Source organism: Rhamphochromis sp. 'chilingali' (genome assembly GCF_963969265.1).
Source record: "Rhamphochromis sp. 'chilingali' genome assembly, chromosome: 2".
NCBI lineage: Eukaryota > Metazoa > Chordata > Actinopteri > Cichliformes > Cichlidae > Rhamphochromis > Rhamphochromis sp. 'chilingali'.
Genome location: NC_137930.1, coordinates 38,391,843 through 38,411,276, shown reverse-complemented (window position 1 = coordinate 38,411,276; position 19,434 = coordinate 38,391,843). Strand labels below are relative to the sequence as shown.

Genomic DNA, 19,434 nt, shown 5'->3' with positions numbered 1-19,434 from the left:
CTGGAGTTGTAATGAATCTGGCCCTGCTGAGACATGGAAGCCTAAAGTGCCTCATTTTGATTGAAAATTGTTTGTTTTCAGTGGCACACAGAGACAAAAAGGTGCTCTTGATGAGTTTTCTCCTTTTCTCAGCTTTGACAAACACAACATCCATGAAAAGTACCTGTTGGCATCACGTTTGCCACCCTCAGAGACAGAGCACATTTGCTTGGGTGGTGCAGAAGAGTATGAATGTAATTGTCAAAGCTGACACAGGTTTAGAGTTAAAATACTGGTAAAGCATTGGTAAGAAAGAACCTGAAAACATCATCTATCTACAAATCCAATTCCCCGATGGACATGGATCAATTTGTCATTAGGAATAATCCAAGATTGTGCTAATACATAGACATATGGCACTGCTCTTCAAATTATTACATGTGCTTACAGTTACACAGAATGCGGTAATTTTCCAGAAGCCAATTTTATTTTTATTTTTTTTACATTTCTGCTTAAATCACACCCAAATTCAGCCAAAGTGGCTCCACAGCTGTGAGGTCAAACTGAATAACCTTGAGCTGTTTAAATAACACTTGGGAGATTTTAAAATGCAGTAAATCTTTGTGTTCCCATCCCAAGGACAGAATCTGGTTTGAAATGCAAATAGAAACTGACATTTTTACTCCTACATAATCAAAATGGTAAATTCACTGAGACCGATATTAATCAACCTGTTAGAGAAAAATTTCCTCTAAGACTCCACCAGATTTGCTCCTTTAAGTGAATATGTCACTTTTGGCAGCGGCAGCAGGTTGTTTTTAAATTCAGATCAGATATTACTTGGCCCTGTCACGAGGACCTCAGTGGTGGAAAGGAATAAGGGTTATAGGGAATACACAGGCAGTGAATGAGAAAGTACTAGAAAAAAACCCTTTGATTCATTAAACTAGTCACCTTGTATTCCTTATTCGGCCCCTAATGAGTCATTTAATTCTATTTAAGTTACACAATAAAATCTTTGCAGCCTTAATTCTTTTATATCAGACATTATGAGTGAGGCAAACCAATGCTGCTCATATGGTGCATCAACTCAGTCTCCGCATAAATCACAAATCAAGAGAGAACTAGGGCTCGTTTCTGATGACTTCTATACAACGAGATTTCTTTTTGAGATTTTTGAGAGAACAGTGTGTAAGGCTGAAAATAATATATTATTAATATTATATGATCAGCACCATGGACAGCAACTACAGCCAGAGGTCCAGGGAACACACGTGTATCTAAATTTATGCTCGGGATTCCCATATACTTGTTTGAACATTCACCTAGGGACCATTTTTGGCCCAAGGACAACACAAGGTTACACTCACTCAGTTTTCTTCAGTTAGGCTGACAGAAGCCCGAAAGAGATTCAGCCTCACTAAAGTAACATAACATAACATAGGTGCTGTAGTATCTATGAGTGTAAAACCAAAGAGCCCATTAACCTCAGATCCTCACAGACTGACTGGATTGGTCGCTATATAACAGGCAAAGTCATTTACAGATATCATCGTTCAACATTTATTTCCAATGGACTAGCTTCTCTCTATACGTCACACACACACACACCCACACACACAGACACACACATAATAATGTGTTTAAGAATGTTTAACAATATGTGTGTGTGTGTATATATATATATAACACCCAGCACGCCTCTGCGGGCGGTTTATCCTTCAAGCTCGGGTCCTCTACCAGAGGCCTGGGAGCTTGAGGGTCCTGCGCAGTATCTTAGCTGTTCCCAGGACTGCGCTCTTCTGGACAGAGATCTCCGATGTTATTCCCGGGATCTGCTGGAGCCACTCGCCTAGCTTGGGAGTCACCGCACCTAGTGCTCCGATTACCACGGGGACCACCATTACCTTCACCCTCCACATCCTCTCGAGCTCTTCTCTGAGCCCTTGGTATTTCTCCAGCTTCTCGTGTTCCTTCTTCCTGATATTGCTGTCATTCGGAACCGCTACATCGATCACTACGGCCGTCTTCTTCTGTTTGTCTACCACCACTATGTCCGGTTGGTTAGCCACCACCATTTTGTCCGTCTGTATCTGGAAGTCCCACAGGATCTTAGCTCGGTCATTCTCCACCACCCTTGGGGGCATCTCCCACTTTGACCTCGGGACTTCCAGGTTATACTCGGCACAGATGTTCCTGTACACTATGCCGGCCACTTGGTTATGGCGTTCCATGTATGCCTTGCCTGCTAGCATCTTGCACCCTGCTGTTATGTGCTGGATTGTCTCTGGGGCATCTTTACACAGCCTGCACCTGGGGTCTTGCCTGGTGTGATAGACCCCAGCCTCTATGGATCTTGTACTCATAGCTTGTTCTTGTGCTGCCATGATTAGTGCCTCTGTGCTGTCTTTCAGTCCAGCTTTGTCCAGCCACTGGTAGGATTTCTGGATATCAGCCACCTCCTCTATCTGCCGGTGGTACATACCGTGCAGGGGCCTGTCCTTCCATGATGGGATGAATAGGATGACGGACCTATGGATATATATATATATATATATATATATATATATATATATATATATATATATATATATATCCATCCATCCATCCATCGTCATCCGCTTTGTCTGGGGTCGGGTCGCGGGGGCAGCAGCCTAAGCAAAGAGGCCCAGACCTCCCTCTCCCCAGCCACCTCCTCCAGCTTGTCCGGGGGAATACCAAGGCGTTCCCAGGCCAGCCGAGAGATATAATCTCTCCAGCGTGTCCTGGGTCTGCCCCGGGGCCTCCTCCCGGTGGGACATGCCTGGAACACCCCACCCAGGGGGCATCCTTGTCAGATGCCCGAACCACCTCAGCTGGCTCCTTTCGATGTGGAGCAGCAGCTGCTCTACTCTGAGCCCCTCCCGGATGGCCGAACTTCTCACCCTAACTCTAAGGGAGAGGCCAGCCACCCTTCGGAGGAAGCTCATTTCTGCCGCTTGTATCCGCGATCTCGTTCTTTCGGTCACTACCCACAGCTCGTGGCCATAGGTGAGGGTAGGGACGTAGATCGACCGGTAAATTGAGAGCTTCGCTTTTACACTCAGCTCCCTCTTCACCACGACGGACCGGTGCAACGTCCGCATTACTGCAGCTGCAGCCCCAATCCGTCTGTCGATCTCCGGCTCCCTTCTCCCATCACTCGCGAACAAGACCCCGAGATACTTGAACTCCTCCACTTGGGGCAGGAACTCATCCCCGACCCGGAGTGGGCACTCCACCCTTTTCCAGCTGAGAACCATGGCCTCAGATTTGGAGGTGCTGATCCTCATTCCCGCTGCTTCACACTCGGCTGCGAACCGTTCCAGTGCGAGCTGGAGGCCTTCACCCGATGAAGCCAACAGAACCACATCATCTGCAAAAATCAGAGATGAGATTCTGAGGCCACCAAAGCGAAAGCCCTCCGCCACTTGGCTGCGCCTAGAAATCCTGTCCATAAAAATTATGAACAGAACCGGAGACAAAGGGCAGCCCTGGCGAAGCCCATCACCCACCGGGAACGAGTCCGACTTATTGCCGGCAATGCGAACCAAGCTCTTGCAACGGTTGTATAGGGATCGAATGGCCCGTAGCAATGGGCCAGACACCCGGGAATATACACACACACATATATATATATATATATATATATTTAAAGAGTATAAGTAATACATTTCCTAGCATGCAACTCCGCTTAGGTTGTCTGTTCTAATCAATGGACTATAAAATTACTGAGTAAATATTTTTAGCTAAAATTCAATTCATGGCCCCTCATGTAAGCCATGTTCCCTGTACATAGATTCAACACAGAACATAAATAAAGCTGAAGGACTTGTCATTAGCCAGTATGAGTGCCATGTTCCTCAGTTTCACAGTTACATCCACCCCACACTCACAGCTGCAATACTCTCTAAAGGTAAAGGCTTGAAGTTTTACAGTGGGACTTCGCTAACCAGTGGGTAACGTCATGGTGACTGTGTCTAGCATTCCTGTACGGTCTGTCACTAGAAACTACTACTGCAGAGGCTGATGTGTCAGTATTTTTTTTTATCTGTCACCCCAACTTTACAGAAGTCTTTCACTAAATTGCTGCAGTTTCCCTTTAAATGTCCCCACATTATGGACAATACATTTACATCACTTAAAATTAAGGTCAGCAGTGGTGGATGAAAATGATATGCAAAATGGGCTCAACATCCAGCAGCAGCAGCCATGTTAGCCCTTCACTCTTCAATGATAGTGGCTTTACAGCCCATTAACTCTTTGAGGCATCATGCGCGCAGAGTGGATGATAAGGTGTGTGTGGGGGTGTTTGAGCCTCCATGGATAAACTTAATGACTAATAATTGGTAGTTAAGTGCAGATTGAAAGAGCCCGCTAACGAGTGTCTGCTCAGAATGCAACTGTGTGTGTGTGTGTGTGTGTGTGTGTGTGTGTGTGCGTGCGTGTGTCTAAAGCTATAGATGTGTGTGAGTGCCCTTCACTGGATGCTATCATGATGATAGCACACACACAGCAGATGTTCACTGAAATGAATGATGGTGCTGATTTCCATTTGAATGCTGAGTGGAAGTTATCAGGTGCAGCTATGGAGGGACAGCATCGCTGATGCTGTGTATGAGGCAGATGATAAAAAGATCACAACAGCACATAACAGTCGTATTGTTTCAGATTCTCTTTGTTTTGTGGCTTTGCATTAACTTTTCTCTATGATATGATGGGAAATGATAATCCATGTTTACCCAGACGAGGTGGAGTCAGACTTGTTGTGTCTGGCTGGGGTGGGAGAGGGTCAGCTAGTTGTTGATGCATTCCATTACCATATGAATGACCGCTCCTCCAGCAGGAAATCACATTAATACACCGCCCTGCCTGCTGTTGTTCGCATTATTAAAAGAATGAAAAAAAAGGAAAAATAGGTGCCAGGAAGCGCACACACACTTTTGTATAAACCTCTCCTTAGATGACCAGGTAATCAGTGCTAAACTTGCAGCATCCAAACAATCGATGGACGCTCAGGGACTTCCCCAAACAGAACAAAGGCTGCTGGGTAATCAGCCAGTGAGCTTCGACTGTAACGAGGGAGATTGCTGAAGAGGAAGAAACGGACAACATTTATTCTTTAGTCGATTCTTTTTTTTCTTAGTTTGTTTAAGGAAAACTTTTTATATATTTTTTTGTCTTTTCTGAACGAAGACACTACAAGCAGACACCAAACACATGAAAACACACCTGAGAATCGTTGAGCTTGTCAGGTACAATCTTACGTGTCCCCCTATATTTTGTACATGTAACGTATGGTGTTCTCAAGGGGTCAAAAATAGAAGAACATGCTGTTATCCTACAACCCTGAACGTAAAATATCATTATCTAAAGAGTGTGCCTTCACGGTGTAGTTGTTAAGACATTTGCCTTATACACAGGAGATCTCCACTTTGAGCGCAGGAGAAGACACAAACTCATCCCCAGGGAGAAAAAAAAATACTGTGCCAAATTAAAAATGTGGATCCCTCCACAATGAGGGAGCAAACAAAAGTAGCTGTGTTTCGGCCTCATTGGCAGAAACACAAGTAGCTCTGGCGAAAACAGCATGAAGGTTAAACTGAAGTCTGCATCCTGCTATTTTAGGGACAAATTTACCACATTTGGTGTTTGCATTTAAAAAAAGGACTGTCAGTATTTACAAAACGGGATTGCATGTAAAAGGTGGGAAACCTTTTGCATATTCTGTGAATTAGTGATGTGTCGGTCGCGAACAAAACGGGTCTTAGAGCCAACTCTTTGAAGTGAATGACGCGAGCCGTGGGTTTTTTTTTCCTTTCTCTCACCCTCTCTTGCACTTTTTTTCACTTCACTCCACACGCTAGCCTTTGCTTTGCGCTGGGAAGAGGGGGGAGGGGCCATAGTTACATTCACTGTAGCACAGGAACAGAGCCGGAGGGAAAGAGACAGAGAGCCAGGGACAACAACGTCACTTTAGAAAAGTATAGTAATCATCCACAACTATTTTCAGTTGCGGATGATAAAGGATTCAGAAACTTTATTCATGCAGCCCCATATGACAGAGAATGTGAATCTTCTTTTTGTTTTCATATTTTTTCATATTTATATTTAATTGCCTCTCCGTGAATTGCTACCTTATCGTGGTGGAGGGCTTTGTGTGCCCCAGGGATCTCAGGGGCTATGTTGTCTGCGGGCTTTTGCCCCCTGGTAGGGTCTCCCATGGCAAATTGGTCCTGGTGAGGGACCAGACAAAGAGCGATTCAGAAGACTCTTATGAGGAAAACATTGAGGGAACAGGTTACCGGGGCCTCGCCCTGGAGCCAGGCCAGGGGAGGGTGCCCGAGGGCGAGCATCTAGTGGCCAGGCCTTAGTCCATGGGGCCCAGCCCGAAAAGGGGACATGGGCCCATCCTCCCGCAGGCCCACCACCCACAGGAGGCGCCGTAGGGGTGGGGTGCATTGTGTGCCGGGCGGTGGTCAGGAGCGGAGCCCCTGGCTGACTGACCCCCGGATACCAAGACTGGCAATTGGGACATGGAATGTCACCTCTCTGGTGGGGAAAGAGCCTGAGTTACTGCATGAGGTTGAGAGGTATCGGCTAGATATAGTCAGGCTCACCTCTACGCATGGCTTGGGCTCTGGAACCAGTCTCCTGGAGAGGGGCTGGACTCTGTCTCAGTCTGGAGTTGCCCCTGGTGAGAGGCGGCGGGCTGGGTATTCTAATATCCCCTCGGCTTGCTGTCGGTATGTTGGGGTTCTTCCCGGTGGATGAGAGGGTTTGTTCCCTGCGCCTTAGGGTCAGGGAATGGGTCCTGACTGTCATCTGCACTTATGCGCCGAGTGGCAGTTCAGAGTACCCAGCCTTCTTAGAGTCCCTGGGTGGGGTGCTGGAAGGTTCTCCACCTGGAGACTCTGTTGTCCCACTGGAAGACTTCAATGCTTACGTGGGTAACAACAGCGAGACCTGGATGGGCGTGATTGGCGGTGTTTTGTTATTGGACTTCTGTGCAAATCACAGTTTGGCCATAATGAACACCTTGTTCGAACATAAGAGTGTCCATAAGTGCACGTGGCACCAGGAAGCTCTAGGCCGCAGGTCGATAATCGATTTTGTTATTGTATCACCAGACCTGCGACCATATGTTCTGTACACTAGGATAAAGAGAGGGGCTGCGCTGTCAACTGATCACCACCTGGTGGTGTGTTGGATCAGGTGGCAGGGGAGGATGCTGGACAGACCCGGTGCACCTAAACACGTAGTGAGGGTGTGCTGGCAACGTCTAGCAGAGGCCCCAGTTCGCAAGATCTTCAACGCACACCCAGAGCTTCAACGGCATTTCGAGGGAGACTGGGGACATTGAGTCCGAATGGACCATGTTCAGCATCTCCATTGCCGAAGCTGCTGCATTGAGCTGCGGCCGCAAGGTGGTTGGTGCCTGCCGTGGTGGTAATCCCAGAACCAAATGGTGGAGCCACCAGGCTGAAGAAGGAGTCCTATCGTGCTTGGTTAGCCTGTGGGACTCCGGAGGCAGCCGACAGGTATCGACAGGCCAAGCGGAATGCGGCTCGGGCAGTGGCTGAAGCAAAAACTCGGGTGTGGGAGGAGTTCGGAGAGGCCATGGAAAAAGACTTTCGGACTGCCTCGAAGAGATTCTGGCAAACCGTCAGGCATCTCAGGAGGGGTAAGCGGTGCTCTACCTGCACTGTGTATAGTGCTGGCAGAGCGCTGCTGACTTTGACTGAGAAAATTGTCAGACGGTGGAAGGAATACTTCGAGGACCTCCTTAATCCCACTGACACGTCTTCTGAGGAGGAAGCAGAATCTGGGGATGAGGGGGATGACCGCCAACTTCCGGGGGCGAGGTCACTGAGGCAGTTAAACAACTCCTTGGTGGCAGAGCCTCTGGTCTGGATGAGGTCCGCCCCGAGTTCCTGAAGGCTCTGGACATTGTAGGGCTGTCCTGGCTGGAAATCCCATTACTACTGTGAGTTATAGGAAGGATTCTTTTTAACACTTTGCCATTCTTTGGCCGCTGATTTAACCCCCCCCCCCCCCCAAAAAAAAAAAAAAAGAATAAAATGACATGATCATTTCCACTACTTGTTCTTCACTCCCTCTTACAAAACTATAGAGTCAACCTTCAGAATAAAATGGATTTAAGGCTACTTTTGAAAGAAGTCTTCCAGAGTGAAGTCAGTTTTCAAAACTTAGTTCCACGTGTCCTAGCTTTGTTTATCCAATCAAATAGATGTGCCCATCTGGGATTTTTTTTACACCATTTAAAAAAATAATTGGCTAACCAGAGCTGATGCTGTTTGCATGTCACTTGGGAGGTAAGGTAATGATGGGAAACACTCTGGAGATTCAGCTGTGCTGATCGATTGATACTAACAACACAACACAATACAAGACAGAGACACAAACTGCATTTTACCTAATAGACTATAACAATGCTGGTCTTGTATTTTTAGCCTTTATGGACTCTGGATTTGTGAGCACTTCTGTATGTTTTAGTTCTTAGTTATATTAATATTTTTTACAAATATTTTAGTTTTGACTGAAACTTTTATATATATGTTGCTTAGTAAATATAACTAAAGTATAAAATGTCATAGCAGGTAAATTGCAGACACAGGACATGAGTTGGTTGGAAGAGTATTAAACAAGATATATCTCTAAACAAATGTCTTATATCGTAAGGAAAAGACCCTACATTATTTTACTGAAAACCCAACGACCTGACATTCACCATAAGCAAAAATTCAGATGTGGTGGGTAGGAATAATTTAATAAGAATAGATTTCTGACGGAGTCATAGACATTGTAAGGAATAGATGTAGCTTCTGGAAAACAGCCTTCAGTTTGCTCTCTCTGTGACCTCAGTAAAGACTTCTGATTATTGAGGGCTCAACCACTAGTTTCAGGTCAAAATGAATTAAACATGAAGGCCATTTTGTAAATTATGGTCATTATTAAATTCAGAAAGAAAGATTATCCAGGGTATGTTCATTGGCTAATGACTTGTCAATCACCATGTTCAGCTAAAAGCCTCAAAATAAGACTTCACCAACCAACCAGCGATGTTGTGTTGGCTACACCTATCTTTTATACTCGTTATGAGGAGCCATTTATGGACAGGGGAGGGGGCAGCCATCTGCCATAACTAGTTGGGGGTAGAGGGGAAAGTGAAGATCGACTTATTCTGAAGGTCAAATCACAACACCGGGTAAGGCATTAGCCATAAAATACTGTTTACACATTTCACTTTCTATGTTGCTGAATATTTGAATTGTTTTCTGATCTCCACTGGGGAATGTGAACTTAAAAAAAATATACAGTATGGAGTGTTTTGTTTGTTTGTTTGTTTTACATGTCCAAATATTAACTGTTTGCAGGTGAATATTATGGTACCCAAGCACATAACACTACACAGGCATAAATATCCCGCAATGATGATTGCTGAGATCTAACCAATGCTGTCATTAACCCTTTAAAGCCGGTCGGAGCGGGCACGCTCCGTTTTGTGCAACTATTTTTAAATCCCGGTAGCACTGCAACCACGTAAGCTAGCGCAATCATTTTTTTTGCATATGAAACCGGAGGAGTTGTACTTACATCTTATGCCATCAGCTTGTCCTAGGTCACAGTTTCCTTCCACATATAGCTTTGCAAAAACTGCATAAAAAGCACTTGCAGGAACAAAAACATAATATTCCAGAAACACGCTTTGCCGATCCGATCAGCTGTTTGTAACATTGGAGTAGATGTCAGTGCGAAATACCGCATGTCCACCATTGCCTGCCCGAAACTGTCTCTGTGTTAAAATGTATTTGTACTGTTGTATTTTGATATTGAACTTCTCAACAATATCACAAACTAAATGATTTTGAGCAATAAAACAACTCAACAAACCAACTGAAACTAAACAGATTTTTTTAAAGAACATAAATGCAAAAAACCAAACAAAATATTAGAAAACTGATAATAAACGAATAACTCTGGATCTTACATTAACTGTTATTTTTTCACTTTGTCAGACAAAATGATAATCAAGACTGTCTAATGAAGAATTCTCTCTAATTGGCTAAACATTCTCATGAAGTGACATGTTATGACTTAACTAGTGCAGCTGAAACAATTCATACCTCTGAAATTCATTCAGACCCAGGTTAAACAATAGTACTGGATAATTAGACACAAGCTCTGACAGGCACAGCTGACAAAACCAGAGCAAACTTGTTATTCTTAAGCTGGAGTAAGCAGGATATTGTGGTCTTAAAAACTCAATTAACTTTGTATTTGCAAATAAAAAGTTGTGTGTTCTATCACTCGCTGTAATACAAAGTTTCTCTGGAGCTGCTAAACCCACTTGAACTGTGACCTCAGCACTGAACTGAAGAGGAATCTGATTGCTTTAGACGTGTTCTCCTGTGTCTCCTGTGTCTCCTGTGTTTAGTTACTTAGACTAATTCTTGGAAGCCGTGTTGTGATCTGTGTCGTATGTACCTGAGTGTGTAGTTTGTTGGTGTGGTGAAGAGGCAGCCGCTCACACTTTAAAGGAAATCGTTACCTCTTAATTAGAGCATTACTGCAGTGATAAAGTTACACCTCCAGATAATGATGTGTCTATCGGAGGCACATACAGAGCTCTACCTCTGCTAACTTTCTTCCTTTTCTTTTCTCTTGCTTTGTTCATTCAACCTTTAGTCTTTTTTTACTTCCCTCTATTCATTCTCACCTTTTATTTTATTTTCTTGATTTCCAACTCTTCTTCTCACAATTTTTTAAATTCTTTTTTCTATTCAAGTTGCAGTTCCACTAATGGCCACTTGAGGCCGCTTCCAAAAGTGAGTCAATATCCATAGACTCCTATGTTAAAATGTCCAAACTTAAAGCAGAAATAAACATGTTTACTTTAAAATAAAATGTGTGCCAACATAGGATGCACCAGCCAGCTGCTTACCTCATAACCTTTTAGGTTTAATTCAGCAAAACTATATTTCTAACCACAAGTCTAAGCGTAGGAGCAAAGCAAAAATTACTGTTTGAAAAAAAAAATGTTTTTGATGGCATGCCAGTTAGAATGATTACTTTTTGTCTCCTGGTTTCCAAGGCATGCTTCTGTCTTTTTGTCTCTCTTGGCTCTTCACCATATTCTTTGTGTTTTTACATTTAACAGCTCTTACATACTGTGGCATCATGTATATCTGTGAGTCTGGTGACAGTTACAGGACATTCCCGTGTGTGTGTTTGCTGACACGCAGTGTTTGTAGTCTCGCAGCACTGACAGCGTCAGCGTGGCGCTCGGTGCTACACAAGGCCCTTCAGGCTTCCTCCTCTCTGCTGAGGCTCAAAATGGCTTCTGTCTCACATCTCCGTTCTCAGTCATGAGCTACTGACGCGTGTTCAAAGACGACAACAGAGCTGGAACATGGCAGCCGCTTCGCCTGCCTTCAAACCTGTTTACAATCGAGTGAGCTGAAGACAGTTCGCTATGACCTCATACCTGAACGCTGCTCGGTCTGTCAGCTGCTTCAGACACTTTGCATCTTAATGGCTTGAACCTCTCCCACAGAATCCAGACCACTGATACGATTAAAAGGGTTAAGTTGTGGTGTTAAACGATTGGCAGTGACTCCCAGTCTCTCGGTATATGAGTTTAGCGCCTCTATAGACTGTTTACTGTGTTTTTGCTTGCTTCGGGTACTCTGTCTGATTCCTATAGCCATATTTCTTGTTATAATAGCTTTTGGTCTTTGTTTTGGAGAAGGAAAACCACAAAAAAACAGGAAAGAATGCCAGCTAACCTCACCCCAGGGTCATGCTAATGTCACATTAATGCAGGAAAAGTTCTAATTGATTTTCTCAACGCAGTATTGATTCATGTAGTAATGCTCGCGTCTGTTTGTTGGAAGTACTGAAACACCGTAATGTTTGTTTCTGACTCCTTCACTATGTTAACTAGTTGCTATGTTTTCTGTTGTTTGATTTGAAACTAAGAATTTACCACATTAATCTGCTGCTGTGTTCACTTAGTTAAGCCTCAAGAATTGCAGCCATCCTCCAACTAACACCTGAAAATGTTAAGTTAAGCAGCAGCTGTCTGTGAGCAGATGAATGTGTGATGATCCACTGAGGCTAATGAGATCAAACACATTTAGGGCTTTACTAATAAGCTGATGGCTCAGGCTATATTTCTGTTAATTAGTCAGTAATTAACTGAGGCTGTTATAGAAACTTGTTAATGTGAAACATAATCCCAAAAGGCAACTAAGTAAAAGTGTGTGTGAACACTCGGACTGAGCAGCAGTAGCATTGATGCAGAGATGCTCCAGCATGCAGGAAGAGGTGTTTATATGTGCTGTTTTCACTCTATGTTTCTGCAGTGCCTCCTCAGTTCCTCAACTACCCGACCAACACGTACGCCTATGAGTCAACCGACATCGAGCTGGAGTGTGCTGTGACAGGAAACCCGCCGCCGACCGTCCGCTGGATGAAGAACGGGGAGGAAGTCATCCCGAGTGACTACTTCCAGATAGTGGTGAGTCACTCAGAAAAGTATACACATACAGTCCTTGTGAAAAATGGCGGTACAAGGTACAAGATGGCGGCGCGCACAGACACAGCGGCCCGGAGCTCCTACCCTTTTGCACTGTTGGTGGTACTGTGTATTATTTCACACAGTCTGGGGTTACTTCAATACAACAAATATGTACACTTGGGTTTTAAGGGGTATTTATTATTTTCTTCTTTTTTTGGGTTGTATGGAAGCCCCAAACGCAATTTCATTGTTCTTGACAATGACAATAAATAAATACTACTAAAAATGTGGACACACCTACAGAGGTAAACTAAGCCCACCTCAGCTATGAAATACCACATATGGAGTTCTGTAGCAAATAAAAGTATTAAAAAGTAGCCTGTGTTTCACATTTTAGACCATAGCCTTACACGCGTCACATGTTACTACACGTTATAACTCTTTTGTTTTTTCACCAGTATTAATTCAATAGCTTCCAGCCTACAGTAGTTACTGTGTGTAAAATACCCATCTGAAAAAAGGGCAAACAGACTGTAACTGTAATACACATGTATTCCAAGTTTACTAGGTACATATTGTTAGTACTGTTTTTTGCCTTAAGAAAAGCTTAAATTTTTGGTCTCTTAGATTTACCAAGGTGCTAGAAACAGAGGTTTTGGTCCATATTAGCATGACAGCATCACCTAGTTCCTGCAGATTTGTCAACTGCACATCCATGAAGCAAGTCTCTCATGCCACCACTTCCCAAAGGTCCTGTATTGGATTGAGATCTGGTGACTGTGGAGATCGTTTGAGTACAGAACTCACTGTCATGATCAAGAAACCAGTTTGAAATGATTTGAGCATTCTGACATGGTGTGTTGTCCTGCTGGAAGCAACCTTCAGATGATGGGTTTTGCTGCGGTGCTCTGACTTCAGTCAGCAAGGCATTTTTGCCCAGAGATCTGCAGCTCGCTGGATATTTTCTCTTTTTCAGACCATGCCATAAACTCTAGAGACGGGCGTGTGAAAGAATCCCAGCAGATCAGCAGTTTCTAAAATACTCAGACCAGCCCACCTGGCACTAACAACCACACCACACTCAAAGTCACTTTATTCCGATGCTGAGTTTGTCTTCACCTTGCCTACATGCATGTGATTCCATTTTCCAGTAAAGAAGCATTTTAATAAACATAAACAGAATCTTTAAAAAAAACACAAATAAATGAAGCAGCACAGACACACCATTTTTTCCCGTATATGTTTTTAATGTGAAAAATTATGCAGTTATAACAGAACCGCAGGGAGCTGTGAAATCAGTGAATTTGAGAATTAGAGAGAGCGTTAGAGAGAGAGAGAGCTAGAATATGGACTCTTGTAATTGAATAATCCAATAATCTGGGTCATCCAACATATTCTGCTGCAGACATTTTTGTTCATGCACACTTTTTGATTTGGTGTAACTGACATATTTTTCACTTGTACAAAGCTCTTAGCCAGACTCTTAATTTTCTGACATGTTGTTGCCTTTCTTGTGTCTTAGGACGGCAGTAACCTGCAGATTTTGGGCTTGGTGAAATCAGATGAAGGATTTTATCAGTGCATCGCGGAGAACTCTGCCGGCAGCTCTCAGGCGATGGCTCAGCTCCTGCTCCGAGAGCCAGGTAGGAAAACACACACACACACACACACACACACACACACACACACACACACACACACACACACACACACACACACACACACACACAGCTTACACATGTCATATCCCTCTGCTGGTTACAACCTAAACATCCAGCTGTCATCACCTGCCATCCTCATTTCTATCATTACCTCTTCAGTTTCAAACTTTTGTTCATATTTCTGCCCCCATGTGGTGGTAGACTATCTAATTAACTGGCAGATGTCGCTGATTAGAGTTATTTAAGTTGTAATTATATGTGAGGGAAGCAATAATTATAAATTATAACATTATTAGGGTTTACAGAGGAATGGTCTAAAGTCCTGACCAGAAGTCCTGGTTAAAGTAATATTAATATATATATTTATATGTAAATAAGCATTAATAATCTTTTTGTTGACTTACAGTAATTTTGCAATGACAAATATTCTGAAATTCATATTCTGAAGCCCAACAGTTTCTCTGCAGTCTGCTTTATGGGTACATTTTTTCCACGTTAAATATTTCCTATTGATGGATTTATTTTAGCTCTATGAATTATGCTAACTTTGCTAAAAAGAACAAGATGACTTAAACACCCTGCACGACATCAGTCATGTTCATCCATGTATATCAGGTTTTTTTTAAATGTGTGAGCTAGGTCCCTTTAAGCTCTGGGTTCAGTCCATCCCAAATACATTAATACAGACCCTCTCAGTGTGATCAGAGGTACCCTACAAAGATGTATCTGTTCTGTTAGGGTGTATAAAGAAGCTGGATACAGGTAGAGCGTGTGCAGCTATTAAATCAGGGCTTGCTGTAACTCTTTTAGCTGCTTTTGTGTTGGTAATGCATACAGTGATGCTCCTCCTATTTCTTTCTTTGCCTACACATTTAATGTAACAGTAGGTAATTAACATGTGTTTGCTGTGTTTGCTGTTAAATTTGTTGATTTTGTTTTTTTTCTGAATGGCTGTAGGGTGTTGAGAGTGAGAGTGCTAATGTGTATTAACAGTTTAATTAGATGCACATTGTAATGTTAAATTGTATCTGTAATATTCTTGTGTTAGTTTATAGAAGGGCAGCCTTGAATGAGCAGTCTAAAGACATTACATTTTGTTTATTGGATATTAACTCTAGCCAATAATTATTTTCATCTTGCTTCCCAGAGGAGATTGGTTATAGCTACCGACCAGCGATGGACAATTAATTTTCTCAGGAGGCCACATGAGAAACTGGAACTGTTTTGGAGAGGCGCAACAATAAACTGAACTCGATTCTACTTGATATTAATTGTCTCTTGTCTCTTCATAAGCTTAACAACAGTTCCAGGTTCTCATGTATCCCATTGGGAAAATTAATTGCCCACCCCTACATAAAGACAGTATAAAATATGAACATACTTTCTAGCTCTGAAAAGTGAAGCCATTGGAGAGGTTCCAATGGTCCTATGGAAGTCTATGGGAAAATGGGCTTTTCCTGAGGAGCTCATGTTTCAGTTCAAGTCAGTCTTGTAAACTTTCTCCACTGTTCGTATTATAGAGGTTTAGACAAGTGAAAGACTCCTGATTCATTCTTGGGAGGAGACACAAATCCTTTTAGGGCTGCATGACATCTTGGTGTATATCAATACAGATGTGGTTTGATGACCATTGGAACAGTTTCTGTGTTCACTCTGATTCAAACCCAGTCATTTCTTCTATAAATAGGCTGAAATAGGAGTGAAAATACTCAGTTCAGAAAGAACCAGAGTTCAATTTAAATAGACTAAATGCAGCAGGTGTGAAAACATTGAAAACACAAAACAAAATCTATATCAAAGACCACCTGACCCAAATCAGCAGCCTACTGGTCAACCGCTCAAACCACTGGATCATCCCAAGTTTTCCACCTTTCATTTTTTAGTTGCTCCACCCTAACTGATGCTGGATACACATTTATTAGACTTTATTTACCATACAGAGGGCTGGCCCTTTCAGGGCGGTCTGCTCGAGCAACGATCCTTTGGCCCTGTCCCCGGTGGATGTGGCCTGTTCTTACATTTGGTTTTGTCAGTAATCACATCACAGTCACAGCTGAGAGAACAGCAGGAGCTGGCCCATTTTGGCAAAGCCATTATTTGTTGTGTTGTTGTTTGTGTTGGTGTTGAAATCCAGTTAGTCATGTGGAGCGACATAAGCTACCATCTGACACACCCACAGACACACACACATGCACAGTAATAGGGAGATGTGAACAGCTCAGCCACTCTGCAGAACACCTGAGTCAGCACAATAGAATCATTTTGCATCTAAATGGACCAGCAGCTGTGTGCATGTGTGGATGTGTGCGTTTGTTTATGTGTATGGCTATAACCACTCTGAATTATCCTGGTTGTGATCCTGGACTGTGTAGTATCTGTTTATTTGAAACCTAGATGTTTTAGAGAAGCTAAGCTCGTTGCGAGATAATTGTTACAGGAGCTCGGATATGTGCGCTCGTGTAAACAGCTGATGCAGGCTACTGGTCACAGTCTGCAGCCTGCAGTCTTCAGCTGAAGTCATGTGATGTGGGTGGAACAAATGTGCTGCCAGCAGCAAATAATCATCTTTTTTTATTTTTAGATTGCATTTTTAGTCTCCAAGTCACAGAGGAGCACATAGCTTTATTTACTGCACAGACAACCAGGCTTTAATTGGAAATGGGCTGCGTGTCTTCTGTTATCATTTAAACTTAACTCACCACAGCTGCTTTTTGTTGTCAACACGAACTTCAGGCTTTCTTCATCTGTTTTATATTAAAAGCCTTGCAGTGAAGCAAGTCAGCATCGCCAGGCTTTATTGTGAAATGACAGCAAGAAATTTTTTTTAAAAAGAACCCTGATTTCAAAAATATATATAGCCTATTATAACATGAACATCAGCACACACACACACACACACACACACACACACACACACACACACACACACACACACACACACACACACACACACACGTGTGTGTACATATATATATATATATATATATATATATAGCAGCTGAGCGAGACAGACAAATATGAAGGCATGCCGGCTCGGACGTCGCCCGGATCAACAAGGTCCGCGTCAGGTATTGAGGAACCAGGGCACCCTGACGAGAAGTGGGCTACACTGTAAACCCGGATAAGTTCAATACACTTAAATCGTTTGAGGAAACCGATTCCCTTCAAATGATTTGAGTAATCAACCCAAAACAAAAAATTAACTGATTTAGTCAAGTAAACTTAAAAGTAAAATTGTCACAATTTACTATATTGAGTCATCGCTACCTAAAGTGTTTAAGTATTCAATATTTCAAAAATAATTTGTTTAAGTACAGTTAACTTAATACTAATAGAAAAAACTAAATTGTTTAAGTGGTGCTAATATTACAAAACTCACTTTTTTGCGTAGTGTTTAATTAAAAGCGTCTTTTAATTAAATGTATTATTATTACTAAAACTTAATATGTCAAGGCAAACACACTCAAAACCAAAGACCACTAAGGTGTTTTGTTTTTTTTTAACTTTATTTATAACAAAACAAGACTTTTGTTTTCCTTTGAACAATATTCCAATTTTTACACATGGCGCTTCTAAGAAGACATTTCTTTCAGAAACAAACACAATATTTCAGTTGTTCCTAGCCACTTCCTAGTTTTTTTTGAACAGTAAGTTTTTTGTTTGCACAATTGGGCTTCCAATAAAACATTTTCTTTAAAACAATCCTTTTAAACAGATAAAACTGTGTATCACAAGTAAAGAACTTTGGTGCAACACTCTGGGTAACAAGTTGTAACAGTAAAACTTATTTTCACAAATATTTTAACTTGGAAAAATAAAAACTATGGAATAAGGAATGGCCCCAGCGAGACAATGAAATTAAAGGAATAGTTCACTGATTTTACATAATAAGATATGTTCTTACCTTAGCTTTGACGAGTTGATGTGTACCAGTCTTGTCTTTGTGCGTGCCCTCAGTCATGCAAATGGAGCAAAGCCTCTCCCATATATTCCAAATACCTCCACTTTTTGCTCCTTTTAGAAGCTACCGAGCTCCTCCACGTTTTCCCTATTTATGTAAAATTACATAAAAAGTGACACTCTCCAAGTTTAGTTTAACTAAATTTAACGTGTGGATTTTCTAAGCCGATAAGAAGGGACTCTATATTACAAGGTGTAATAACACTGTAGGAGCACTTCTTCATCCCCCCAGTAACTCAGTCTATGCTCCAGAGTGCACTAGGGTTACTGCGTGCTTGTAATATAGTGCCCCTTTTTATCGGCTTAAAAAATCTATCCGTTAAATTTAGTGAAACTAAACTTAGATAGTGTAACTTTTCATGTAATTTTACATAAATAGGGAAAACGTGGAGGAGCTCGGTAGCTTCTAAAAGGAGCAAAAAGTGGAGGTAGTTGGAATATATGGGAGAGCCTTTCTCTCGCACAAAGACAAGACAGGTATGCATCAACTCTTCAAAGCTAAGGTAAGAACATATGTAAAATCAGTGAACTACTCCTTTAAGCCCTGGTTTTGCCATCCACTAAAAACAAAAAAAGACAATTACAAACACAATAATGACTTCCTGAACTTGAGAAAAAGCTGCTCAATGAAGAATGAACATTCAATGTATCTATACACACATTGAAAGCTCATTTTTTAGCCTTTGGAGTTTTGGAGGAGGATCGTTTCGTCCCAGATTCAGCATAATCTGCTGGATAAACAGGAATGTATTCTTCATGCACTTTGGGTACTCCAAGTGGAGCGCATAAGTCAGTCCAAACAGGAGACACATTGCCAAAGGAAGACTGCAGATGGAATCCATTACCACATTGCCCTCTAGAAGGATTCCCAGCTGGGAGGGGTTCAGTTCTTGCTCTAGACTTCCGTTTTCACCATTGAAGATGATTCCTATTGGGATTTCAAGGTCACCATCAGCAGCATTCTACAGAGGGGGGGAACTGTGAGTTAACCTGTTGGTGGAGAGTAAGTCCAGAGAGAGGAAAAAAACACGAGTTTTTCTGAAACACGAGTCCCGTTTGCAGAGTTCAGTACGATGTACCGCACGGAGCAGCGAGGGCCGAGGACGAGACGCTGCTCAGCTCTGTATGGCGCTGCAGCGGCGCACATGTTAATAAAGTAAACTTTACGAGAGGCCGTACAGGTGCAGAGGAGCGGTGTTCAGCCCCTCGAGCCTCAGCGAGGGGCTGAGCGTCAGAGCGCGGCTGTGCGGAGAATAATGACAGGTTTATTTG

At 42.6% G+C, this 19,434-nt stretch overlaps 1 protein-coding gene across 3 annotated transcripts in view; it reads left to right on the top strand.

Annotated features, from left to right (window-relative positions):
• dcc (DCC netrin 1 receptor) overlaps positions 1 to 19,434 on the top strand; it is a 381,171-nt gene that overhangs the window by 167,743 nt on the left and 193,994 nt on the right. For all 3 annotated transcript variants that reach the window (XM_080907576.1, XM_080907574.1, XM_080907575.1), the window contains exons 6-7: positions 12,387 to 12,541; positions 14,064 to 14,184. In XM_080907576.1, the coding sequence (XP_080763702.1) occupies positions 12,387 to 12,541; positions 14,064 to 14,184 (276 nt within the window). The remainder of the gene's footprint in view (positions 1 to 12,386; positions 12,542 to 14,063; positions 14,185 to 19,434) is intronic.